The 27,450-nt window shown below is 38.0% G+C and overlaps 2 protein-coding genes across 7 annotated transcripts in view; one reads left to right on the top strand and one right to left on the bottom strand.

Moving 5' to 3' along the window:
- Positions 1-1,317: 1,317 nt before the first annotated feature.
- Positions 1,318-23,530, top strand: LMLN (leishmanolysin like peptidase). Of its 6 annotated transcripts, XR_014174058.1 has the most exons (18): positions 1,318-1,501; positions 2,351-2,448; positions 2,681-2,711; positions 3,712-3,794; positions 4,020-4,137; positions 4,817-4,995; positions 8,362-8,467; positions 9,413-9,507; positions 9,760-9,877; positions 10,752-10,859; positions 11,536-11,612; positions 12,332-12,442; positions 12,590-12,722; positions 15,607-15,766; positions 17,041-17,171; positions 18,065-18,278; positions 18,625-22,228; positions 22,375-23,530. XR_014174058.1 is itself a non-coding variant. In XM_081938000.1 (17 exons), exons 1-17 carry the CDS (start codon positions 1,349-1,351, stop codon positions 18,723-18,725), a joined length of 2,010 nt encoding a protein of 669 aa, XP_081794126.1. In that variant the 5' UTR covers positions 1,318-1,348; the 3' UTR covers positions 18,726-23,530. The 6 variants fall into 6 exon arrangements, 5 of the variants coding, with proteins under 5 accessions (XP_081794126.1, XP_081794127.1, XP_081794125.1 ...); XM_081938000.1 differs by having other exon boundaries at positions 9,760-9,871; positions 18,625-23,530; XM_081938001.1 differs by having other exon boundaries at positions 12,653-12,722; positions 18,625-23,530.
- The window catches only part of LOC309384463 (glycerol-3-phosphate dehydrogenase 1-like protein), a 42,787-nt gene continuing 37,253 nt past the window's right edge, over positions 21,917-27,450 (bottom strand). The window contains exon 8 of the mRNA XM_081938051.1: positions 21,917-25,801. Within this exon, the coding sequence (XP_081794177.1) occupies positions 25,705-25,801 (97 nt within the window). The 3' untranslated portion in view covers positions 21,917-25,704. The remainder of the gene's footprint in view (positions 25,802-27,450) is intronic.

Here is a 27,450-nt window from a genome sequence, read left to right as displayed (position 1 = left end):
TACTAGGAGAGGACCTCACATAACTGTGATTTGCAACTTCCTACCAACTTCCCATTACTTTGCTTGTCAGAAAGTGGTAGCAAAGATTACAGATCTTAATCATTGTAACTGCATGGAATGTTGTAATGGCCATAATATGAGGACTGATTATAACTACCACTTGTTCAGGAGTGGTTATTAAATGAGGGTCCACCTGTACCTTTTAACTTCTCTAGGTGGAAGTGACCTGTCCAGTGTACTCATATTCCAGGTATGGCAATCTAGACTGCTCCAGTTATGAGCTAAAGGAGTGGTGCCCCCCACCTTGGCATTTTTAAAAAAAGGTTTTGATGATAGCATAAGAAGGGCAAACTTAGGATCAATTAATAAATACCACTTCAAACATCTGTTGTTTGAATCAGAACATGAAGAGGAAGCTTTCTTTAAAAAAAAAAACTTTCCTATTTTCGATTGCAGAAAATACGGCTTCAGCAACAGTGGTCAATGCCTGGAATGCATTTCCTGACTCTGTTGTTACATCCTCAAACCCCCATAACGTCAACCTTAAACTATCTACTATTGACCTCAGCCCATTCCTAAGAGGTCTGTAAGGAACGTGCATAACCGTACCAGCATGCCTACCATCCCTGTCCTACTGTCCCCATTTATTTGTACCCATTTCCTGTGTTTTTATTTATGTCTATTCTTAGTCCTGTTATCTTGTACATGAATGACAAACTAAATAAATAAACAAACAAAATAGAGCTGTTTCTGGATGGGTTGCGAAAATACAAGGAGATACCATCTCATTAAAACTGATATAATGCTCTGCAAAACTTGGTTAGGAAAGCATCTAAAAGAAGTCCATAATACGAAAGTGTAAAGGTAGCGCTTGGCGTTAGATTCCAAAAAGTTCCTTCGGAGGAGTATCCCGTCTGCAAGACGGAAGCCTTTTTTCTTTAACATTCAGCAGGCGCAGAATCGAATTTATTGGAAGGTTAGAAAATCCAAAAGTACCGCAAGGATCCTAAACAATGAGCGATAGTGTCCTATCGGTATTAAATAAGTCTCCTGTGCCGGATTTGCTACTACGGGATCTCTGCCTGTCCCATTCAGCGCCCTTCAATCGAACCGCCAGCAGTTTGCAGTCAGCAGGACTGCGCGTGACGAGGCTCTTAACCTTGGTCTTTCTTCGCGCACCCTAGAGGCCCGGGCTCCCTTCTATCTCCGCCCCTCTGTGCCGAGATGTGACCAATGGCATTCATTCTACCATGATTCCGTGATTTCCTATTGGCTGTCAGGAGCGGCACGCTTTCGCTCCGAGTCCGACACCTTGGTGATACGTAGACTCGGGAAGAAGGAGGCGAAGATGGCGGCCGCTTCGGCGGCTCGGGAAGTTTTCTATTTTTCCAGCCCGTTCTCGGCTTTCCTTTTTTTGGCTGAGCTGCTTTTGCTGGCTCAAGCCCCGGCCTTTAACATCGCTTCTCCTTTCTGTCACCACCACATCCCCAGTGTCAGGGAGGTGAGGATCCTGGGGGAATTAGGGGGAGGCAAGATATTCCAAACAAGGGAAAAGATGGACTGAACTGCGGAGCTTAAGCCATACATTCCATTTCTATGTGGGTTTTTTTCGCTTGCTCGTTTAAGTGTTCAGAGTTGCTCTCATCGTATCTGTGACTTAGTTAACTAAACAGATTATTGAGCCAAATCGGGTGTGTGTGTGTGTGTGTGGAAGGTCACTAATAGAAGTACAGCCACATTTCAAAACGGCGTTTCCGGGTTGGTGATACATATGGGCTGCGAAAGAAAAGGCTAAAACGGTATTTTTAAACGGTTTATTTTAAAACCAACGCGGTCCTTGGATCAATTGCTTATTGAAATAATAATCCCAAGGTGGTTTACCTCCTAGAAGTTAGCCCTCTTTACATCTTACCTAAGTAGTTTTCATTGTTGGAGTCATCAGTATGCTTTATTGGTCAGGCTATTTTTCTGCAGATTTTGCAGGCTTTTCAGAGGAAAAATATTTTGAAAATGCAAGGATGCGTTTTAGAAACTTGGCAAGTAATTTGAAAATTGTAAAAGTGAAAATCACTTGAAATTAGTTCATGGATCTATTTCAGAAAGTATTTGTGGTGAATAATAGAAATAATAGAAAATAGAAATAATAGAAGGCTGTGCAACCAAATAATAAAATATAAAAAAACCACACAATCTATCAATAAATATGCTTACCTTCCTTTCTATATTCCTGAAATGTTATTGAGGAATAAGGGTCATTGAGGTTATTAGGAACTGAACATAAAACAGTTGTATGTATGCTTCAGTTCAGATGTAAATATGATTTTATTAAATGCACCTCTTCTCCAAACAGGTTATTTATAAAGTTTATCTTAAAGAAAGTCGAGTTATGAAAAGAAACATTAATGAACACCTAAGAATTAAGACTATATATGACAGAAGTGTTGAAGAGTAAGTATAATAATTCCAAAATTATTATTGTTAACAGGAATAGCTTTCAATTTCCCTATCTGAACAAGTAGCTAAAACAAATGGTAACTTGTAGCCAAGGGAATGCAACTCAGCTGGTTTTATAAGAAGTGAAGTAATTTGTAATTTGTGTAGTAACAGTGCTTTAATTTGTGTAGTAACAGTGCTTTATGAAGATTAAAAAATGTCTACTAACTGCTCTCCCTGTTCATAGATTGCTCCCTGAAAAAAGACACCTTATAAAGGTAAATTACTTATTTTTGGATTCTATTTTCTTTCATGAAATACTGGTTTAATTATTTTAGGCTGAAGATCTGTGTGATGTATACTTTCAAGGTTGCATTCTAAGTTGCCTAACATCTATAATTGTTCTAGGAAATTATGGCAGATATAATTCACCCATAATGCTAAACCATAATGTTTCTTTGCTTTTGATATAAAACACTGCATGGATTAGGTCACACTAATAAAGCATACATATAATATTTCTGTAATCATGATTAACATGTCAACACTAAGGTACAGGCTCACATTTTCTCATTTCCTTTCTTTACACCTCCTTTATGCAAATTCCATTTTGTTTAAGTCCAGATTTAGCAAAAGTCACAATATGTTAGGATTAATTTGTTTCTATCCCAGAGATAACAAGTTACCTGCCAGATTAAAGAAGTGAATCCCCACCTCATCAGTTTCAGCCCTTACATATTTGCAGCATGCAGCTAGTTCGACTGATGAACAAAAGTAGGTAGGCAGCTATTCATTCTTCAAAACTTTTATTTCAACACCAGAATGTGTACCTCAACCATCCATTGGTAGATTAAGCATAAAAAACATACATCAGTTAAGGGTTAATCTTTTCAGAAGTGCCAGTATCCTAAATTATATAGTATGCTTTTCTGAATTATTGTTTCTTTTTAAAATTCCTTCTCATTTTCTGATGTTACTATTTTACTTTATTATAGGTTTGACACAATATCTTTCAGGTATTGTATCAGGTGGAATTGTTTCCCCTCCCTAAGATCTTAAGTTTACTAACCACAAATTATCCAGCTATGATAGTTTTCAAGAATGGAACTCGCAATTGGCAAGGGATTACTATATCTTTTTAAATAAGGCTAACATTACATTGAGTTCATGGCTGTGAAAATATGATTACAAGGTCATTAGAGTTTTGACTTAAATCTTTAGAAGGAATTTTTTAAAGTGTCAAATCCTTTTTTATTGTTTTATTTTTCTTTTGTTTAGAACAAGCTTTTCCCACAAGCTATTTCTTATTTAGAGAAGACATTTCAAGTTCGGAAACCTATGGCTACTGTCCTGTTAAGTAGGTATGTATATTTTTCAGCATTTTTAATTGGGAGAATCAGTGAGATATATTTTTACAATGCATTCCGTATGTCAGCATATTATTTTTCATCTCAAAGCTCAATTTTAATAAGCATCTTAACATTTTTACAATGCTTAATAGATTTTATAATTAGGATATTGTTTTGTGTGGGACTGTTATGTGCATTCATCTCACTCACAAATATGTGATTATGATTTAATTGAAGACAGTGTGTAACAAACCAGTATTTAAGGAAGAAGGATAATCCTCACAGATATTGTCGAGAAGCCTGTGCAGAACATACCAAGTGTGGGCCAGTTATAGTCCCTGAAGAACACCTGCAGGTAATTCAGACTTATTTTATGATTTGTAGCTCAGATCATACAGGAATAGTTATACCAACAAAACATGCAAATATAGTAGCCACCACATTTCCTTCTAATTGGCAAAACTTGCTTAAAAAATGCTAAAGCACATATATCAATTTAATTTGCCTAATGTAAGACAGATGTGCATCTGACAATTTTTAATTTTCAGAAACCTAGGAAAAAAGATGATAAATCTATATTTGAATATTACATCCCTTCTTTTTCAAATTTCTTTATGAACTTTGGGTCTTTTCAAGTTCTTTTTCTTTGCCACAAGCAGTAGTATAAAACTTTAAAAATAATTAGAATAGAATCTTAATTCAAATGTTTCTTCAGCCTAAGAAAGAAAAGTAGGGAATATATACATTTTATAGTTAAAAGAGAGAAACCAGGTTGATCTAATGGTGAAAGCAGGTTAGAAGCCAGCTATCCAAATGTTCTACTCTTACCTTAGGCATGAAACCCTGCTGGGTAACTTTGGACCAGTCAATCTCGCCCTCATCCCAACCCACCTCACAGGGTGATTGTTGTGAGGAAAATAGAAACAGGAAGGAGAATTAAGTATGTTCCTCGCCTTATAAATGTGGGATATAATTTAAATAAATAAATATTTGAAGACTATTTGACACTGATTTCTTGAAATGTAATGTCTTAGCAATGTAGGGTATGTAATACGAATGGACGAAATTGTCAAACTGTTGGCGAAGCAGACAAGGAAGGCATTCGAGATGCTGATTTTATACTGTATGTTAGTGCTCTGACTACTGAAAGATGTGGCCAAGAAAACATCATCGCATATGCAGCGTATTGTCAGCTAGAAGCAGATATGGACAGGTAATCTCCAGGCTAACTTTAAATTGACGAACAATCAGCTGAAATTTTCTGAAAAGACTTATTTACCATCTGGTAGGACAAGGATAGTGAATGATCTGTCAGTAGATGTCACAACTGGTTATTTCCCCCAAAGTCATTGTTTCCCAATCTCAGAAAGTATGGTTCAGGAGGTGGACTGCGGGGAACTACAGACCTCAAGTCTTTCCAGTGAAGATTTATCTGCATGCATTCTGTTTTGAGCAGTGAGAGAGACAAGGCTGGATGATGTAGCCAAGGAATCAGAAAGATAGAAATATCCTTCTCCACTCACTTCTTCCCTGCTGATCTTCAGTTGATAATGCATTGATCCCCAGCTGATGGTGCAGGAGGGTCCAGGAGTGGGTTGTTCAATCCTTATTTGCCTAAGAGACTGAGTCAGAATTTAAGCCACACCTCCAGCTTCCCCTGCTGATACCCGATTCTGACTCATTCTTGCCCGAAAAGAGATGTAAAAACGTTTGCTGTTAGTGATAATTGGTTTTCTTTCCTAGAATAGTTTAATTTTTTCTTCTTCATTTCTTTCTATTAATTTGATGTCGCTATTGGATGGAAGGTGTTTGAACTTGGCTCACAGGTTCTTTCTTTCCACCTACTTGTGTTAAGAGTAGCAAATTCTATGGGCTAGATCCTGCTGGAGGTCCCAGGTTCCTCGCAGGCAAGCTACCGGCTGGGCCGGCCATCGGAGTCCATTGCGGCTCCGTTTAACTTCCTTCTGATTACTGGCTCGTGAGCGGACCAGGGAGGTTGCCCTGCATTGCCGGTGGCTCTCAGGGGCTACAGCGGTGGAAATCGAAGCTGCGGATGTGAGGAGCGCGTGTGCGACACGTCGGTGTTCCCACGTAGCTGCAAACAGTCCGGAACAATAGGAGAGCACGATCGGCGCTGACTAAGACTTGAGGAGGTCTGCACGGCCGACTGGATGCTCTCGGGGCTATTTGCTCACCCGCACCATTGGTTTTTGTCTGGAGGTCCTGAGAGGCTAGTTTCTCCTCACGGGTGATACGAACCATCGTGGCGTCCAGATGCCCGACCACGACCAGGATTTATAACGCCACGTAGTCCACTTTTTGTACTTGGTGCCATAAGGCACATGTGGACCCCAAACGTCCCTCGCTCACGAATATTCTGGATTTCCTTCAGGATGGGCTTGATAGAGGGTTAGCCCATAACACACTTCGGAGACAAGTCTCGGCCCTGTTGACTGTCCTGGTTTTGGACGGTCGGGAGAGCCTGGGCCGTCATCCGGTGGTGAAGGGGTTTCTACGGGGGGTGGCAAATCTTCGGCCCCTGGTAGTTCACAGGTTCCCATCTTTAGATTTCTCCACGGTACTCCTGGCCCTAGTGGATCCTCCTTTTGAACCGCTGAGGACTGTGTCCTTACAGCTCCTCACATTAAAGGTGGTTTTCCTAGTCACCATCACGTCGGCTAGGAGGATTTCAGAGTTAGGTGCCCTCTCTGTCAGGGAAGACCTTTGTATTTTCTAGCCTAACACAGTGGTTCTGAGGCTTGATCCCGCTTTTATCCCCAAGATAAACTCCTACTTTCATAGGGCTCGGAGTTAATTCTGCTGGACTTCTCTCCTAACCCCTCTCATAGACAGGAGAAACCCTGGCACAAGCTGGATGTGCGGAAGGCCCTCCATATTTACATAAAGAGAATGGTGCCCTACAAAAAAAGGAGGTGTTTGTCTCTTTCCAGCCTTCTGCCATGGGTTCACGGGTGTCCTCTTCTACTATTGGCTGCTGGTTGCAAGCTTGTATTGCCAGGGCTTATGAGGCGAGGGGCAAGTCGGTGCCGCAGGGGATAACTAGGAGTGCGGCCACCACGGCCGCATGGAACACTCAGGCTCCGATCTGAGATGTTTGTAGAGCTGTGACATGGGTTTCCCCCTCACCTTTCATTAAGCACTATAGATTGGATGCGTTCACATCTGCAGAGGCATCATTTGGGCATAGGGTGCTGCAAGGAGTACATGCGCCCTTGGATACCACGAACCAGTGAGTTCCCGACCTATGGACTGCCGCTTTGGTATGTCCCACTCCTGGACCCTCCTGCGCCATCAGCTGGAGAAGGAACGCTGGTCCTACCTGAACATTCTTCTCAGCGTGGCTGAGGACGGTCCAGGTCCCATCCTAGTTATTGTTTTTTGGTTAGGTCCGGGTCCCCGGGGGCTACTAATGCTGCAGGCAGGGCCTTATTTCGTTTCTCTAGTTGGAGCTGCGCCTCGTTGGAATTGGATATCAGCAGGGGAAGCTGGAGGCGTGGCTTAAATTCTGACACAATCTCTTGGGCAAATAATGATTGAACAACCCATTCCTGGACCGTCCTGCGCCACGCTGAGAAGAACGTTCAGATAGGACCAACGTTCCTTCTGTGATTACACTGCAGGAAAGGTCACACAGAACCTTCAGTGAAGAGAGCAGCAGGGAACAGGATTCCAAGTGAGTCCTGCTGGCTGAGTTTTCCCCCATGTGAGAATAATAGGAGAATGATATCCCTGAAGGTTTTCATAGGAAGCCACATTTTATGCCACAGTGATTCCCCTTGTGGTTCCCCGGGGGGGGGGGGGGGGAAGGGAGGCAGTTGGCCTGTAGAATCTCCCATGGTATCTTGAATGCTTCCCATCCCACTTGGGAGTTTGTTTGTTTTTATATTTTTTTAAAAAACGGTAGACTAACAGAATCTGCTGGCCCTCAGAGGGATACTGTATACATAATAGTTGTCTGCAAATAGGCTTTGTTTATAAATATGCTCATCTGTCTAGAAAAGGACACATTGAGTTGCTATGAGGAAAATAAATAAAAAACAAGTGTGTGAAAACAAAGCTGCTTGAGGAAAGATATGATATTAACACATTAATTATTAAAGATCTGTAGTCTGAAGCAAGAAATGTTTTACATAAGGGTCATCAACTCAGGATTGTAGGCTGTATCCATGGCTGAGAAAACCCCAAATACGGAAATCACTTACTTCTCTATGACCTGTGTTGCTAGTTATATGATCAGTACCGAGTTTTTTCTCAGGACTTAAAAAAGTGAGTATCTCAAGTGAGCTTAAGGGGGAAAAATGATACTTGATAGGAAACTCCATAGATGAAACCTGTACAGGTACTATAGTTGTCCATGCATAAGTACCACTAATTGAGAGAAAACATTTTTTCTGAGTTTATATTCCACAGATTTAATGTTTCCATGAGAAAAGGTTACTCCAGGGACATTTTTGTATATAAGATGTTTGTAGGCTATGATAATATGAAGTATTTACATGTAATAATGTTTAACATTTTTAAGTTCTTCATTTTGTATAATGTGTCACCATTTTTCCAGACCAATTGCAGGATATGCTAATCTGTGTCCAAATATGATTTCAACCCAACCACAGGAGTTTATTGGCATGTTGTCTACAGTAAAACATGAAATCATTCATGCTTTGGTAAGAGCTGGTGTTCGATGCTATGTTTTTTTAAAAAAAATCATTAAAAAAAAGGTTTCTTAAAAATTTATAAAAATGTGTACTGGGGTTCAAAAATCCTATAAAACATACAAGATCATAATCTCTACATCTTTATAGCAGGCACAATATTAAAAGGCGAGGAGGGAGAAAAGATGGTAGTAGTTCACCAGAGGAAAAAGAGGAAAAATCAAGACAGTTTATAAACATTTAAGCATCAATATATTTAGCATTTTTGATCCTGGCCAATTCCCCAACTTCTCTTTATATCTTTTCTCATTCACCACTTTTTTCAAAAGTCTTATCTTTGAGATTGGCTAAATGAGGCATTGCCCTAATATTTGGTTTAGAATTTAACATATTAGTCATTTTTTTCCATGCTATACTATGCTAGAATTTTTGGTTGTGTTTTTGTGAATATTTCATACGTAGGTAATCCTTGTTTAATGACTGCCCTGTTTAATGATTATTCAAAGTTACAACAATGCTGAAAATGCAAATTTTTGACCAATCCTCATACTTATGACTGCCACTGTGTCCCACAGTCATGTGGTTGCCATTTGTGTGCTTCAGAGCCAGCTTCTGGCAAGTAGAGTCAATAAAGAAGCTGTCAGTAAAGTTGCATATTATGGTCACCTGTGGTCCTTGCTTAATCCTTGCTTAAAGTTGCATATTGTGGTCACCTGTGGTCCTTGCTGTTAAGTCATTTAATGACAGTGCCAAAAGTGAGGTTTTAAGTCTGGTGCAGTCGTGTGATATCTTGTATATTAGTCATGTCATTAGTGATGCAGTTACAGGTCACAATTATGGTCATTAATTGAGGACTACCTTGGTGTGAGTTTGTGTCTTTCTTCCTCTCTTCCTAGCGAATTTCTGTCAGTTGTTTGGTTTAAACGTAACGTAAAATACTTTTGGGTTCTATTTAAGGGTTTCTCTGCTGGACTTTTTGCATTTTATCATGATGACAATGGAAATCCTTTGACTGCTAGATACGCAAATGGATTGCCACTATTTAATGAAAGGTACATACTGACTTTTGCAATTTTTACAAAACTGATTTCACTGAACAGTACTTGTGGGTATGATTAAAAATAATTATTATGCAAATAGCGTAACTGCTTCCTAGTTTTTAGTGGCAGTTGCATTGGAAGTCAGTTGTCTTGAAGATACATTTGCTACTTTACTCATATATTCAATAGTTGAGACAGCTTATTGATCATATTAAGAACTGATCCTGCTTCCCAGTTGTAACAACTGAATTGTCTTCCTTTCAGCCTTGGTGTATATCAGTGGAGTGATAAAGTTATACGTAAAGCAGTAAGATTATGGGATGTGCGGGATAATAACATTTTGCCTCATAATGTATTCCTTTTGGTAACTCCTAAGGTAGTTGTAAGTATTATTTTTATTTCCTTTCACAAAAATCTGAGCTGGTTGTCTAGACCCATAGTGGCAATTAGTGATGGAAGCCATGTTCAACATGTTAAGATTCAGCCCTGCTACTCAGTCTCTGACAGAAATGTTTCCTCATATTGTCAATTTCAACTTTCGAAATCAGTTTACCTTGGACATCAGTTCCTGAGGGGGTCTCTGAATGACAAGATTAACCAGGAAATGTACTGTACCTACAGATGCTTATTCTCCAAACCCCCCAAAGTCCTTCAAACGCTGCCACAGAATCTGGAAGAATTATAATGCCTCTATCCTCTGCCCCCCTCAATTCTCTATAGCAGAACAAGCAAATTCGTCAATCTTTTAGATGTTCATTTAGTTTGGCCAGCAACCCTTATTGCACTCTGCTTCCTAGGGCTCCTGGGAGTTAAATTGATGAACATCCAAATTATCACACACTGTGATGTGTGAAAAAAAGGTTGTGGGGAAATTATTCCACTCCCAATGCTGGGTATCACACTATTGCTGCTGCTTCCACTTTATGGGGAATTCTTGAAGGATCCAATTGTGTTTAAATTATTAAAATATTTATATTTATGGTTTTTTCCCTGCGCTCTGTAATTTGTAATAATTTAAAGAATTGAGTCATTGGTAAATGTTCCATAATAATGTGCTGCAGGGGTTGAGGTAGTGTGATCTGTCACAGAAAATTTAAAATGAATTTTTTTGAGTTCAAGAAAGTATGAAAGCATCTTAGGGTTATCTCATTAAAAATATTTGTTAGATAAATATAATGTAAACTTTGTGTACAAAATGAAGCAGTTGTTATTTTGAAATAAATAATGTTGAGATTTATCTTAATACCTTTCTGAAGGAGGAGGCAAGAAAACATTTTGACTGTCCAAATTTAGAAGGAATGGAACTGGAAAATCAAGGTGGCATAGGCACAGAGCTTAATCATTGGGAGAAACGGTTATTAGAGGTTAGTATAGTCAATTAATATATAGATGTACATAGGGTTGTTCCAGTATGAAATTTGGCCTGTGAAATCTCAACCGGTTTGTCCCTAGTAAGTAGTAATAGAGCAACTCAAGGATATTTAGAATGATTTTTTTATTGATCAGTACAGCCAGAATAAATACAGGTATATATCATTAACTAAAAACTAAAAGCCACCTATTATACTCTTTTCCTACATATCTGGACTTACTTAATTCCTTTATTTTGAAGGTTGCAGAGAAGAATGCTATATTAGTCTGTAGATAATACAAAATTGGCTGTTTAGTATATGAAGAATAGATGCAGGTATCTTTTCAAGATACCAGGCCAGGAATGAAAGTTCATTTATATTTTATAATTTAGAAACATTCATGGTAACAGTTACAGTAAATTTAGATTCTCCATTCTTCCATTTAGCTACCCTATTGCTCTATTTCTTATTATAAGAAAATAATCCTGGATGTAATTTATAGATAGCTCCCTGACATCCCAAGAGCAACTCCTAATTTATCTGATTATTAATGTAATGAAATATGCTTCCCTATTGGCAAAAATATTATTTTTCTCTCCTACTTGTTTGCTTCCCACAAAATGCCGGGCTGTTTCTCTGTTTGGTTGCTTTACTGCCGCTAACTATTATTGATGTTGGTTAATTCCAGAATGAAGCAATGACTGGATCACAAACACAGAACAGGGTCTTCTCCCGGATTACTCTGGCATTAATGGAAGACACTGGGTAATAAAAGATACATTGCAGTTATATATTACTACTTAAACAACAGTGTAGTGTTTCTAAATTACTTCCAAAGTGTTGCAAAGCTCTTATAAGTGGACAGTAGAAGATACTTCCTAAACAGGCCATAATTGTCATAGATTTCCCTGCACTGTTGGAAATGCATAAAAAGACATGGAAGAGAATAGCAGCAAGCTGGTGGATAGGTGCCTAGTCAGATAGAGTTGAACGGTGTTTATGGTGGATTTCGTGCTATCTGTTGCAACACATTCCCAATGCTTTATAGCAGCAAACTTTCCAGCTCAGTGGGCCTATGGAAGTGGCAGCAACAGGATTGGGGTTGACAGGGGATGGTTTCTGTGTAAGCGCACTGCTTTCACAAATGCAGCTTCACTCGCACATATACTCACCCACCACCTCCATGGCTGGTTCTGAACGGGCTGCAGCCCAGTATTGGGCCACGGACCAGGGGTTGGGGACTCTTGGTTTATAGCCCCCAAAACCAGACAAATCATATTTGTCATTTGCTTATTAGAGTATATCTTAATGAATAAGTTTAAGTATTGGGAAGGAAGACCAGGAATCTTGGGAAACATAACAGAGATGTCTTCTTTACAACCTAATAATCCCTAAGATTATTAATACGTTGATTCTTTGTTGTTAATGGTTCAGAAAGTTGGACTCTAAAGAATCATTTCCATTTCCACTTGTTATTTTTGCAGCTGGTATAAAGTGAATTATAGCATGGCAGAAAAATTAGAATGGGGCCGAGGAAAAGGATGCGACTTCGTGATGAAAAGCTGCAAGTTTTGGATCAATCAGCAACAGAGAAAGTAAGAATAATATATATGAACTTTTTGTTTATTGATGGCCCTGAAATTGTCCTTACGCTAACTATTGTGAATAATGAGTAGTGTGTTTATTAATACACTGAAGCATATATATAACATGTTAACTGCTGTTCTGTTTTTAATCTTAAGAAAAGAACCAGTAGCCCCCTATTGTGACACTCTGAGAAGTAATCCATTACAATTAACATGCAGGCAGGACCAAAGAGCGGTAGCAGTGTGCAATTTACAGAAGTTCCCTCAACCGTTGCCTCAGGAGTATCAGGTATGTTGTATAACACATGAAACAGAAGTATGTCTCATTCTTCTGAATTGATAACCTTATTCAGAAGCAATGTTAAACCAAAGGCAAATTCATGCAATGCACTATGCCAGGGTTTATGTATTAGGTCAGTGGTTCTCAATCTGTGGGTCGGGACCCCTTTGGGGGTCGAACGACCCTTTCACAGGGGTCGCCTAAGTCCATCGGAAAACACATATTTTCGATGGTCTTAGGAACCGAGACACCAATTTTATGATTGGGGGTCACCACAACATGAGGAACTGTATTAAAGGGTCGCGGCATTGGGAAGGTTGAAAACCACTGTATTAGGTGATAACTACTTTGGTTTTATCATTGCAAGGGCTTAAAGCATCCCTAGTACCCTTCTGTATACTTATAGTCAGAAGTGGTATTCTACTGCTTCGGATCAGTTCACCCAAACCGGTAGTGGAAATTGCGGGTGGCCCCACCCACCCACCCCAACTCTATAGCATCCCATTTAGGCCCTTTTTTCTCCAAAAGCGCATGTGCAGAAAGCTGTGCACATGCGCGGAAGAGGCAGTTGTGCTCACATTTGCGAAGCGGTAGAGAAGGTAATTGAATACGATCCCTGCTTATAGTTGCACTGATTCTGTCTAATGGAGAAGGGTTTAAGAGGCAGGATAGATGCTTTAAGGTTCTGCAAGGCTTAGACTACTCGTTTTGCCTCTTAAAACTACCTACATCCCCAAATTAGGAACTAAAACTTCCCAGAGAGATACCTTGCTGCTTCAAAGAGCAGGAAGGCAAAATGTAATAGTAAGTCATAACGAGCACCTTCTCCTGTTACAAACTGTAATTGATTAGGTTTAAACGTTGTGAAAAGCCATGCATCCTCATTCACCATGTATGTATGAATCCAGGTTTAATATTACAAGGGTGTCTTTTGTCTTCTAATAATTATGAAAGCATCCTTTGTCTTCATGCCTCTTGGCTGCTCTTCCAGAAAAAAGGGTTTAGATTAGTGTTTTTAATGAATCCAACTTCTTTTGAACTTAAAAGGAATTGAAATATGTATAATTTTACTTGAAGGAAAGTTTACATGCATCTTAATATTGGGTTAACAATTTCAATGTTACATTTTTCTATTCAATCGCATCCAATTCTAAGAGTCTGCCTAAATAAGTCCCTGCAGTTTTCTTGGCCAGGATTTTCAGAAGGGTTTGCCATTGCCTCTTCTTACACCTGAGAGAGAGGAGCTGGCCCACGTTTACCCAGCTGGCTGTGTGCCTAAGGCAAGATTAGAAGTCATCATCTCCCAGTTTCTAGCCTGATTGCTTAACCATTGCACCAGACGTATTTCATTAATTAGCTTTTAATCTTATTAAAGCTAAACTGCATTTAAATAGAAGTTAATCTTATCTAAAGAACAGCCAGCTATGGAAGCATCATTGTAGCTCCAGCAGTAATAGAGAGAGAAGGTAGGAGCTATCAAGCATGATTAGAATTATATTTGAACACATGTGGTTTGTCAGGTTTCGCTTATCCTGTGATAGGAATTCACTTGTTCATTCTTATTCAACAAACCGTAACTAAACAATACACACTTTAATGTAATATATGACCGTGAGATCAGGGATGGGTAGCTCAGCCTCTCGAACTTTTGGAGGGCTCTGGCAGATCATTGGGTGACACAATAATATTACTGGAAGAGGTAGAACTCCCCTATTTATGATGTTGTTATAAATCTTAGTACATTGTGTTGTTTCAATACACTGTTGTTTGTATAATGTGTTTAAAGTTAATCTATTATTTAGATAGCTTTTAATATTGAGAAAAGAAAGAATTTTTTAAATCAGTATTACCATTTAGATTTCAATATTACATCTTGATTTGAGGCAATTTTAAGGGATTTAAAGTAAAAAATGGAATAGGGAAACTTTTATTTCGACCCTTATTCCACTTTAGTTGTAGGAAACACTTTAAATTTGGACAAGTGAGATGAAGACATTTTGAATTTCAGTAGTCAAGTCTCAGTGCTTTGGGGCTATGTTTAATCCATAAGCCTCAGGCTGCACATCATTGCCAGAGGTAAAACATAGGTGTAATAGCCTTGCTAAAATAATTATTGCTGAAAGTAGCATAGTGATAGATGTATTTCACAATAAGCAGGCATATAGTTACAAACTGGGCAAATTGAGCTGGAGCACTGTATGATATTGTAAAAATATTCTCACTGTACGACTGTATATAGATTTAATGTTATACTTTTGATATTTTTCTTGACAATGTTTTAATTGGATGACACTAAACAAATTGTCGCTTGCAGCACAAGCTTATACGTCACAACACATAATTCTAAAAAGATCATTTTACCTACTAATCATAATATGACACAATATATTCCCCTTTAGCAAAGATTACATACTATTCTATAAGAGTAAATATTTTTTATATGTAATTTGGTATATTGTTAAATACATTTATCAATTCTCTATATTACTTTTTGGGGAATTTGTTTGTCTGACTCTGGTTTTTTCCCCTGTTTTGGTAGTATAACAATGTATTTCTTGGGTGTATGTTACATTTTAAAATGTTTTTGTTCTTTTTTGTATTTTGAATTGCATTTTTAAATACAATGTATTTGTCAACAGCGGTTACTGTTTAACTGCATTTTTAAATACAATGTATTTGCCAACAGCTGTTCCTATCAAAAAGTATATCCTGAGACAGATTTAATTCTAGTAACAATTGCAGCTATATTATCTCGTTTCCTTTCATTTGAAGCTGCTGCAATGGAATATAATTTCTCCATTAGTAATATAGATGTAGTTATCACCAAAAGCTGTTACTGTAATTTAACTTTTCCTTGCTCTGACAACCATATCTGCAACTTTTTTCTTTACAGTATTTTGATAGTCTGTATGGCGTGTTGCCAAAAGATTTGCCTCACTATGGTGGGTCCGTTGAAATTGCTGACTACTGCCCTTTTAGTCAAGAATTTAGTTGGCACTTAAGTGGCGAATTTCAGCGCAGTTCAGATTGTCGGATACTGGAAAATCAGCCAGGTCAGTTGGCTTTGTACTTAATTCCACCTTTGCTTATATCGAGTAGTGTAAGCTTGACTCAAATTTAACATGATATGCTATGTGATCCCAGGTCACTCCGAAGGAAGCCTTAGAACTACGAGACAGCCAGAACATCAACTATATGCTCGTTGAATTGTAATAATCTTGGTTTATGGTCAATGAATGGTGGCTGCATAGATCTTTAGGGGGCCTGCAATTTTAGTACTTTTCCCTTCCCTGAAAATTGTAGTTGAGGTTTCTTTTACCAGCACTGTGTTTGAAATGTTTAGGATTTGGCAAAGGTGTTCTTTTATCCCACACTGCTTGGCCCACACCTTCTCACCATGTCCTAACCATCCCATAACCTGGGAGGTGCCAATTGTCCACACATGCGCTGTTGTGTGGGACAGAATATCTGGATTTGGGTGATGTGAACCTGAACCAGAAGAGGGAATCAGGTATTCTGCTCTGTGCACAGAACTGAATGAGGCTATTTTTTTAAAATGGGAAACAGCTATGCTGAAATTTTATGGTGGCTAAAAGGACAGCTGGTCCCAAACAGTACAGAATATGTTATGCTTTGTTATGGATTTTCCCTATTTTGTATATACCCCAATTCATATATGTATGCTGATTAAACAGCTATTCTGTCATCAGGTCTGAGGTTATCTCACAATCTGTCATCATAGCTAAGCTTCCGTCAAACCCTTTTAGCACCACTGATGGGATAACTTGAAAACAGTATTTGTCTGATATCAATTTGTGTTATTTAAAATTATTTTTGTATACAGGTGTGGCAGAAAACAATATGTCTTCTTGGTGTCTTCTGATCAGAAATTGAATAAATGCATTTATATCTTGGATGCTTACACATTGCTTGCTCATTTACAAAAATTTGATTTATCAATTAGTGCTAGCAATACAGAGAACATGATGACAATGACTGTTGATCATCATTACATAGAAATGCCTGCCCATGCTGAACATATGTCTCGCCATGGGAATTTATTTGGTTTAATAACTGTAGAATGCTATTGATTTTAAATTTGCTACATCCAGTCATAAATCATGTACACATCCTTCAAAATGTCACATTTTTTCTGAGTTGCTGGCCTAGTGGACGTATACACTGAATAAATGCTAAAGTTGGTGAACAAGTTAGAAAAATAATTTACTGCCAGCTCTGCTTATGTAAATATCCTAACAATATCGGATAATTTTGTTGTCTCTATAATCTGATAGATTTTAGCAGAAAACTGCAAATTGTTTTGTAGATCCTTTCAGAAACTATGGTGCAGAAAAATATGGGCCAAATTCCATTTGCCTCATTCAAAAGTCAGCTTTCATTATGGAACAGTGCAGAAAGAAACTGAGTTATCCTGATTGGGGTAGTGGCTGTTATCAGGTAAGTGCAATACATTTTAATTTAATTTTGCATTTTGTACACTCTGTTACATTGAGATTATTAATTTAATTATTGGTTGCATGTTTTCTATACTGAGACAAGTGTTATATGACTAGACTTTTCTAAGAATGCTGAAGGAAAAATACTACACAATTATAAATTTACAGATTAAGTAATTTATAAAAGATTTTCTTCTCACATAGATGTATGGGGTCATTGAACCTTCATAAACCTTGCACCAAATGCATGTGGAAGTTAATGTGAAAAAATAGAGCAGGTTCATCATTGATTTTAGGAATAATTATTTGGAAAGTGCCAATACATTTTGCATTTTTCTTTATATAATGAGATTGGAAACAAAATGCATCATGAAAGGTTCAGAAGCAGCTGCTGTAATGAAATAGTTTATGCAATCTACCATATTTTTTGGACTATAAGACACACTTTCCTCACCCCAAAAAAGTGGGTGGAAATGCCTATGCGTCTTATAGACCGAATACGTCCCTGTTTTTGACCTCCTGAAACCCTCCTCCATGCATTCGCTTTTTGCCCAAAACGTGCTTGTTTTTGCCAAAAATGGGACACGCAGAGGGTTTGGGAGACCTGCAGAGTGCTCCTGGGGGCTGGGGAGGGCAAAAAAACGGGATGTGTGGTGAGTTCAGGAGGCTGAAAATGGGTCCGTTATTTGCAAAAATGGGACACCCAGAGGGTTTGGGAGGCCTGCAGAGTGCTTTTGGCAGCCGGGGAGGGCAAAAACCGGACATGTGGAGGCCAAAAACTATTTTTTTCTTGTTTTCCTCCTCGAAATCTAGGTGTGTCTTATACTCTGATGCGTTTTATAGTTAAAAAATGCAGTACTTTGTAAAAGTATCATATTCGGTTTTATTCCAAAGGTTTCTTGCTCTCCCCATGGACTGTCCGTTTGGATCAAGGATGTGGCATATTTGTGCAGTCACTCAGGTCAAATTCTCACCGTGACTATTCAGATGAATGGATGGCTATATATGGGGAATCTAATTTGCCCAGCCTGCTTGGATTTCTGCGATTTCTGTCCACCTGAACAAGATCCCCCTCCAGTTGCTAATTTAACAAGAATTGCATCTATTGGTAAGTAAAATCAGAATAAAACTTTTAGAATTGCTCCATGTAATTATATTTATGTCTGATTTTTAATAGAAATAATGACATACTCTTCAATCACTTAGGCAGAGGATAAGAACTATTGTAGCTATTCTTCGTTGCTCTAAATATTTGACACATTCACACAAACAGTCTATTATGATTTTTTCCAGTCTTTCATTTGATAAATTAATTCCTAAATACCTGAAGCATCTCAAATTCTAACACTTTTTGAGGGGCAGGAGATCATATTTTAAATGCTCTTAAAAGTACATGAAAAGCATCTCTACAATTACTATTTTTCTCATCTTTGCACTATTTTCTTCTATTCTAGATCTGTGTTCTTGTTCTCCCAGCCTGGTAATAACTCTATGGCTACTGATGGTAAACTTGTTTCCACTACTAGCTGGATTTCTTCTATGTGCATGGAGTTAAAAATGTGCATATTTTTTGTCAAAGGTCCCCTACAGCTGATCGCATTTTGAAGGCAGCTATCCAGAAGGGCAGTCACATCGTCTACATTTTGGAAAGAGTCTAGCTAGGAAAGACTGACTAAAATTTCTAAAGAGAGAGAACATTTTGAAAGTTATATCAATGAAGAGCTAGTGTTGACCGAAATATGTAATGTTCACATTGCTAGCAAATTTGGAGGAACAAATTTGTCAGTGTGTTTGCCTTTGGGTGCCACTATTCAGGATGAACTTTTTATTATGTGCAATTCTCTACGATATAATTTGGTAGTTGGGTTTTTGTTTTAGCATCTTTTGACAGAGATATACCTCAGTTTCCTTTAGTCAAAAGCCATAAAATCAGTTGCCATTACTGTTAAGAACAACTCAGCATTAAGTGTAGATTTTTTTAAAAGAGTGTCTTGGCTTTGGTGTTAAGATGCTTCCAGAGTTACTCTGTAGACTCTGATGATTCCAGGTTATTTCTTCTGTGAAGCTTTTGCTGCTCAAAATATGAAAGAGATTTTCAACAGCTGCACAATATGCACTTTTAGAATATTCGAATGAAAATATTTATATCTTCATTTTAACAGTAAGCAAAATTATTATTTAATGGCTTTTTTCTTCAAAGGCTAGAAACAAAATATGCCTGCTGGGATGGAAGCTCTCTTGAACTCAGTTGAATCTATAGTACAGTATTTCTGGGGAACTGAATTTGATTGAGCTACATACTTTGTTTCTTACCAAGTAATTTGAGGAATTAATTACTTTCATAGATATTTCCCTTGTGTTATGAAACATGTAAAGGTTGTAATCTACACCCTACCCCCCCCCACCCCATTCCAGTTGACTTAAAGAGATTGAAATGATGACACATTTCACCTTAGATTGCATAATGCTTAGCGAAAAGGTGATAGCAATTGGAAAACGTTACAGATAACAGATTCTTTTGTAGCAAAAATACAGTTTTATTATCAAGGGAGCCAATTTGGCTATTGGATGAAATAACAGTTAACTTTAAATTTACGTTAGGGAATACAGGGTTTAAATATATCATGGAGTCCTTGGTGCTCTCTAAGCTTGGTTGTTTGCTCGCAGACATTTCATTATCTGATTAGATAACATCATCAGTGCTAGCGAGTAGGGGGTTTGCTCCCTGTTAATAAGCACTTCCTTGCCCTACAAGGTTTGTGGGGGTGTGGTTTCTCTCGTTAATTCCTTGATTGGGGTATTGTTTTCTGCTTTACTTTTGTCTAGTATTAATTCCTGCTTATGTGAGTGTTGGTTATCGGATGGGATGTGTTCTTGGAGGGGGGGGGGGTATTTCCTTTTTAGCTTTTTTATTGTCTCTTGAATGTGTATAAATGTGGCTTATCTTTATGTGTTTGTTGATGGATGTCTGCTGTGTCTAAATGCCAAGCATCCAGGAATTCTCCAGTCTTTAGGGTTTTAGATTAGTCTAGGATGCTCAGAGTTTCCCATTGAAACCATGGTTGAGTTTGTCCGTGTTTTGTGAGATTGAGGAGTTTTCATCATGTCTTCTGCCTGCTAGTCGATACCCATGGATGTGCTCTGCTACCTGTCTGCCCTACATAGTAACTGTTACTATTCTTACCCATAAATTGTGTATAAACAAGGAGCAAACCCCACCCTCACTAGCACAGATGATGGTACCTAATCAGCTAATGTAACAACTGCAAAGAAACAACCAAGCACAGAGAGAACCAAGGACTCCACCATCCAACCCTGATTACCTATATCCTCTTCTATTGGAACTTATATATACACTGTTTACAGGACACAGATTAATTACTGTGTCACAGAAAACTGCACATTATATAAAAATGTAGTGAATAATTTTTATAAATCCAGTTTCTTGGAGTCTGAAAAATGTTCAAGGGCCAAGTTGTGGTGTTCTCTTTTAATTGGTTGATGCTGTTTTCAGATTGGGAAGCAAATGTCTTAATGGTGATTCATATTCACTGAAAGCTGTGACAAATAGCGAGGGTGACTACGAATGCTCCTAAAGCTTCTTGTGAAATGTTCCAGGAGAAGCAGGCTAGACCATGAGACTAGATAAGAATCCTAGGTAGGATCCATCCTAAGAATTCTTCTCTCAAACCAGAGCATAGTTGCTCCTAAAGGAAAAATCTATAATAGTGCCTGTTGGATAACATTTTTTCTACAGTAGTCCTTATTTTTAGAAAGAAAATGGTGGATATTAAGTGGCTTCTCTCCAGAACAGGGGTTCCCCTGAATCCCCAGATTCAGAACCAGGTCGCATAAGCAGTGGCCAAGTGTGCGCACATGTGTAGCTCCACTTGCACAAGCAGCAGGCGCCCACGGGCAAAGCTCCATTTGCGGGAGCAGCAGGCACATGTGTTCACTGCTTGCACAAATGAAGCTGCTTGCGTGCTCCTACTGCTCACACAAACCCTTTCCTCCCCCCCCCCCCACTCCAGCCATGCTTCCAAGCCAGAAAGGTTGGGGACCGCTGCTCCACAACATGCAAAGGCTGATTGAAGAATGTGACAGAATCTGCTTATATTACACACCCTGCATTAGCCTTAAATAAAGGAAAAGGAGGGTGGGATGGAAGTCATGAGAATAGCAATAAAATATTAGGTTTGAGAAATGTGTACACTTTGAGGAATAGGAGTTCATTTTCTAAACAGCTCAAATATTAGTGTGAAACAGATCTATAAAAATAAGGAAGACAAACTATTTTTATATGCGCAATGTAAAACTTAAATGGCATCTTGTAAGGATGTTTTAAATACTTGAACCTTTTTCCCTGTCTTGAAGTAAAAAAATAATTGCACTGCAGTAGGGTTTTTGTTTTGTTTTGTAAGTATTTATATCGATGTTGATGTAATGTTGTTATGAAAATAATGCCATGGCATTCTTGATTGAGAAATGATTAATTTGTTGCTGGATTCTTGTTAATCCTTTGAGAAATGGCTAGGAAGAAGAAAGTATGGTGTGACAGCACACAACGTTTAAAGAGATTTTGACTGTTTTACTCTTGTATGTAAACATGGGTATATCAATACATTGTATGATACAGACGTGTGATCTGAGATTCTTTGTATGAGCGAGAACATGATAGCAGTTAATGAGCCAGTTGCAAAGTTAAATCACTTTCCAGTGTTAGTAGGAAATAATCCAGCAAACCAATGAGCCTTCATACAGTCTTTAATCAGCGCAGAAAATAAATGTTGACACTATCTCAGTTAACAGTCCTGCTTTTAAACAGTTTTCTTTAAATACAAGGGTTTTCAAACATTTTCAGCTACAGAATCTGTTACAGGTAGTCCTCAATTTATAATCACAATTGGAACTGGAATTTCCATTGTAAGTCGTGGCGGTCATAAATTGAATCACGCGACTGGATCCAAATTTATGAACATTTTTACCATAGGCATTAAACAAATCATCCTTCAGGGAATCTGGCTTTTCCAGTGGATGCTTTTTAAGAATTGCAGTCATGTGACCACAAGATACCGCAGTCTTAAATGTGAGCTGGTTTTCAAGCAATTCAATGGATGACATTGAATGGTCATTAGGGCAAATTTACAAGTTATAAAGAACTTTTTCCCTGGCCGATATAAGTTTGAACTATCTTTAATGAACAGTTTTAAGTCAAAGATTACCTGTAGTTTTTTTTTTTAAAAAAACTGTAAACTTCTGATCAAAAAGTAAAAGTGAATTCCCCCCCCCCTTCTTGGTTTCTCATGGAACCCCTTCAGGTTGGTCACAGAATGCTTGAATGTCATGAAACACAATTTTCAAAGCCCTGCAATAGTGTGTCACCAGGTATGAGATCATTTGGAAACCAGTGTTGTGTCTAAGGCATAAGAGATGGCTTCTTTTCTTTTCTTTTTTGGGAAAAAAATGAAGGAATTAGTTTATATAAGTTGAATATCTTTTTAATAATGCCCACTTCGGCTTCAAGCACATCAAGTATTTCAGGCTGATTAGGATTTTAAAACTAATAATTACACTGAATATTTGATTATTTGAGGTTCTTAGCAGTTAAAGACACTGAGCTTGTCAGCTGGAAATCTGGCGGCCCGGATTCCAGACCCGAGCCCCACGTGATAGGGTGTATTCCCATTACTTACCCCAGCTCCTGCCTACTTAGTATTTCAAAAGCATGCAAATGCTAGTAGATAAATAGGTACCACTTCGATGAGAAGGACTCAATTGAACAAACTTAAATTTAACCTTAATCCAGTATTTCATGCTATTGTAATTATATGTTTGGGAAAACAAAGAAGTGATTCACCAATTTAGAAATTTTGTTTTTTTTTGATGAAACCCATGTTTATAAAATATAACATTATTGATGTTCTTTAATTTCCCTGAATTTCGGGGGGGGGGGGAATGTGTCAAATCACTTTGTACGTGTGTGTAGTTTGATGCTCTGAAATATAAATGTTAATTTTTACATGTGTAATTTTCATTTCTCAAACTGAATTTGTTTCAGATTATTAAAATCAATATTTGCTACAAGATGTAAATACAGAATTATTTTCTATTTATTTGTGAGTTAATTTAAAATCTGGTTAATTGTTTGATGTTCAGAATATTTCCATTGCATATGCTACATTTGTGGAAGGTTCTTTTAGCATACTGTTCATCATGGGAGCATCATTGTATCCATTAAAGAAATTTATTTCTAAAAAGTGTGAATGTTTTCTCTTATTTATGCGTTTATCAACAGATAAATATAGAAGATGCTCACAGCTGCTTTCAAAAAATACTGTAGAATGATAAATGACATTATTTTTTAAAAAAAATACTGCTATCAAAATGGTATGATCCAGAATAATATTTTAAATAACCTTATTGAAATGTAGCCAAATTAAAAATGTTGTGAACCTTGTTGCCTCTTAGTATGATGTACCATTTTCCTTTGGAGATTTATATTTTCAGCAGAATTTGGAAGAGTCTTTGGGGGTTATATTAATGTAGAAAAGTTAAACAATGTGTATGAAAGAAAAAAAAATGAGGTAAGAAGTGGACAAAGAGAAAATTGAAAAAAAAAAGGCATGATATAAACCAGGGGTGTCAAACTCAAGGGCTGGATCCACCCCGCAGGGTACTTAGATCTGGCCCACAGGGCCGCCCTGTGAACAGGAAAGGACCGGTCAGCAGTGCCTCTGCCAGTGAAAATGGAGCTCGGGAGGGCCGTGGTTATTCCTCCCAAGCTCTGTTTTCCCTGGCAGAGGGTTGCAGGAAGTCGTCAAAGCCAAAAACGGAGGTCAGGAGCCCATTTTCACTGGCAAGAGCGCTCAGGCTGCCACAGGTGGCCCTGACACAAATGACGTCGAGCTGGCCACGGCCATCCTGGCCCCCTGAGGTCAAACCCTGATGCGGCTGTCAATGAAATTCAGTTTGACACACCTGATATAAATACTGAAAGTTTAAGATGGGCAGAGGAAAGATGAGTCTTAATAAGGCTGGAGCCAAAAAGAGCAGAACAAGCTAGTTAGTAGGTTTAAATTTTGGAATATAAAGAAAAATGAATAGAAATAGAGCACCTTGTCTTGTCAGCTTTGCACCCCTCTTATCACTAAGTCCAGATGAAATTACCCGGAGATCTCTGAATTACTGCTCCCTAAGACACACACAGAAATGAAATTTATGAATTGAGATGAGAATTGAGATGACTACAGTGGTATCAAAGAGATTGATATGTTGTGTAGCAAGCTGAAGTCATATATTATGAGCAGTTATTTGCTTAAACATACTTTGTCAAGGAAGACACAGCTGGTTTCAAAGAGTATAAGCTAGCAGCCAACAAACTCTATTATGGCACTGTGAGTTTAGCCATCAACATCACATATGCAGTTTAACCAACTACAGATAGTCCTCAGTTAACAAAAGAAATTGGGACTGGAATTTCCCAAGCAATGCAGTCCTAAAGCACAATGTCACATGAGTGCATCACTTAGCAACAGCAATCCCAACAGTCCTGTTGCTCTCATTAAACGAGAATTGTAAGGACCCCCTTGTGACTTACTATCAGCAAAATCAAGAACTTACAAGTGGCTGGCAGATAAGTAACTGCTGCAGCACAAGTATCGCAAACAGGTAGAGGATGGTTGCTACCAGTTGTGAAGGCAGCTGATATGACACAACACAAACACTCTGTGAAATAGCAAATCCTTGAGGGCGAAAAAGTGGAATGACTTGCCAGAGCAACTTGTGACCTTCCCTTCCAGCTTCCCCATTGACTTTGCTTATAGGAAGCCAGCAGGGCAGGACACAGATTGTGAATACATGACCATGGGATGCTGCAACCAAGCACCCAACGCAAGTGCAAGCCAGTTGCCAAGCACCCAGATTGCATTCATGTGATCACGGGTTTGCTGGGATGGCCAGAACTTCAAGGTCTGGTTATATAAGTACCACCGACAAAATTTTGAGTGGTTGTTGAATAAGTGATCGTAACCGAGGGCTACCTGTAGTTGTTTCGTTGGCCACAAACATAGTTTAAATTCTACTTCACTCAAACTAAATTAAGAAGTGTGCCTCTTGATATAGGTTATGCAATTATCGGGTGTTCAGCACAAAAGTTTGAACAATTCTCACAAGAGCTATACTTAGATGGTTGGTTTTCTGCAATTTCAGCTTTGTAAGGAACGTGAGTGATGAAAATGACATTCCCACTTCAGCGTCTTGTATAATTGGTTCCTGAAGTCAATGCCAAAATGCGTAATACCGTTTGTCTTCACACTTGGTGCAGATGGTTACTCAAAAGGAATACAGAGTAATTTCCCTTAAGACCACAATGAAGTTAATACCGGGGCTTTTTTTGTTTGTTTGCATGTTGCGTGCTTGCTTTAATTCTCCATTGTCAAGTTGACAGACACCTTGCTTACTGGCTTTATTCTCCATGTCAGGCAGACAAATCTTGAGTCGAGACAGACTACACTGGTGGGTTACAGGATTGGATCTTACATATGTTCCGGATGCTTTTGCAGGCAAGTGATGAACTCTTTGATTGACTTTCCTTCATAGCAGATTAGGTAGATATTTACGAATAGTGGAAACCTAGGAGAAATGCAGTTGAAGGTAAAATCTTCAGTCAGTATGTTGTTTCATGTCCTGTATAATCATTGATGTGTACACAAGAATCGGTATCAGTAAGGTAATTTTTAACTTATTACTGTACAATAATAAATTTTTAATTTATTATTGTACAGTGCATATCCTACCTCCTCTGTTTATCTATGTATCTATGTATATCTATATTTTTGTATTCACACTGTTTTTAATATGACTGTACACCGCCCCGAGTCCTGTTTAGGAAAGGGTGCGGTCTATAAATTAAAGTATTATTATTATTATTATTATTATTATTATTATTATTATTATTATTATTATTATTATTATTATTATTATTATTATTATTAACAACTACCAATCTTCTTTTAACTAGCATTTTGTTACACTTATTTTTGTAGAACAGCATTCTCCAACTTCGCGGTGTCTAGATACTCTGACCTACGTATAACCGTCATAATCCAACATATCTGGAGGCCATCAGGCACCTAGATCATTTATCTGTGTCCCATACACTCTTGAATAAGCGTAGCATAAGTACAGTAAATTTCCTGCATGCTTAACACATAAATCTGCTTGATGATGGCCTTTGAACATCAACAACAACAAAAAAAGATAAAATTGCTTTTTTGCAAAGCAACAGGAACACAAAGAAGCATTATGAGAAAAACAGTAGGTTATCTTTGCTAGCCTAAATGTACAAGACCACGGTCAACTGCTCAGATTAGCTTTGATGCCCTTAGCTTTCAGATTTTTCAATACTCTGGAAGTGGCTGTAATAAACATTATTTTCTCATGTCACAGTCTTGATCTTAGAACTGATAATGGAACTTGTTTCATGATAAAACACTAAAGAATATTTAGATTAGGACAGCTACATAATTGAAGCCTTATTAAAGAGAGTCACATTTACTATCACCAAATAGCGAAGCCAGACAATTTTACTCTTAGTCTGCTATAATAGAATACAGCAGGTTTAACTATTGGATTTCTGTTATTTCATAGCTCTTAAGTATGCAGAATCGTTGCCATAGATTGCACCTAGGAGGTCCCCCCATTAGACATAATGAAGCTATCACTTCATTCATAATGAATGAGAACCAAAACCCCATCGTTGTCTTGTGATTTGTAGCAGCTGCTTAATTACCCCTAAAACAGTGTTTCTCAAACTTAGCAACTTTAAGATGTTTGGACTTTTGATTCCCAGAATTCTCCCGCCAGAATTCTAGGAATAGAAGTCCAGACATCTTAAAGTTGTTACAGTTGAGAAAGACTGCCCTAAAGTGTATAGTGTCACCAAACTGTCTAAGAGGAAATCCTTAGAATAAAAACATTGGGAGCTGCCATAGATGGTTGGATAGGTAATTGGTTGCAAGCATGAAAAAATCTTTAGGAGGAAGCAGTCAATCTGTGTTTCCCAAGTTATCTACCGTATCTATCTAACAATCTAGTTTGGAATCTCAAGATCAAATTTCCCAAGTTAGCTATCTAACAATCTAGTTTGTACTAGATTGTTAGATAACTTGAGAAATTTGAACTTGAGATTCGTATATTTGATTTTTCATGGATAGTGAATAGCAGTTTGGTTGGAAATGAAGGGCGCAAATTGTATAAATCAGAAACTTTTTTGTTTACAA

Source organism: Natrix helvetica (genome assembly GCF_964273705.1).
Source record: "Natrix helvetica genome assembly, chromosome: 1".
Taxonomy (NCBI): domain Eukaryota; kingdom Metazoa; phylum Chordata; class Lepidosauria; order Squamata; family Natricidae; genus Natrix; species Natrix helvetica.
The sequence above is the reverse complement of the archived record's forward strand: the minus strand, read 5'-3'. Positions and strand labels throughout refer to the sequence as shown.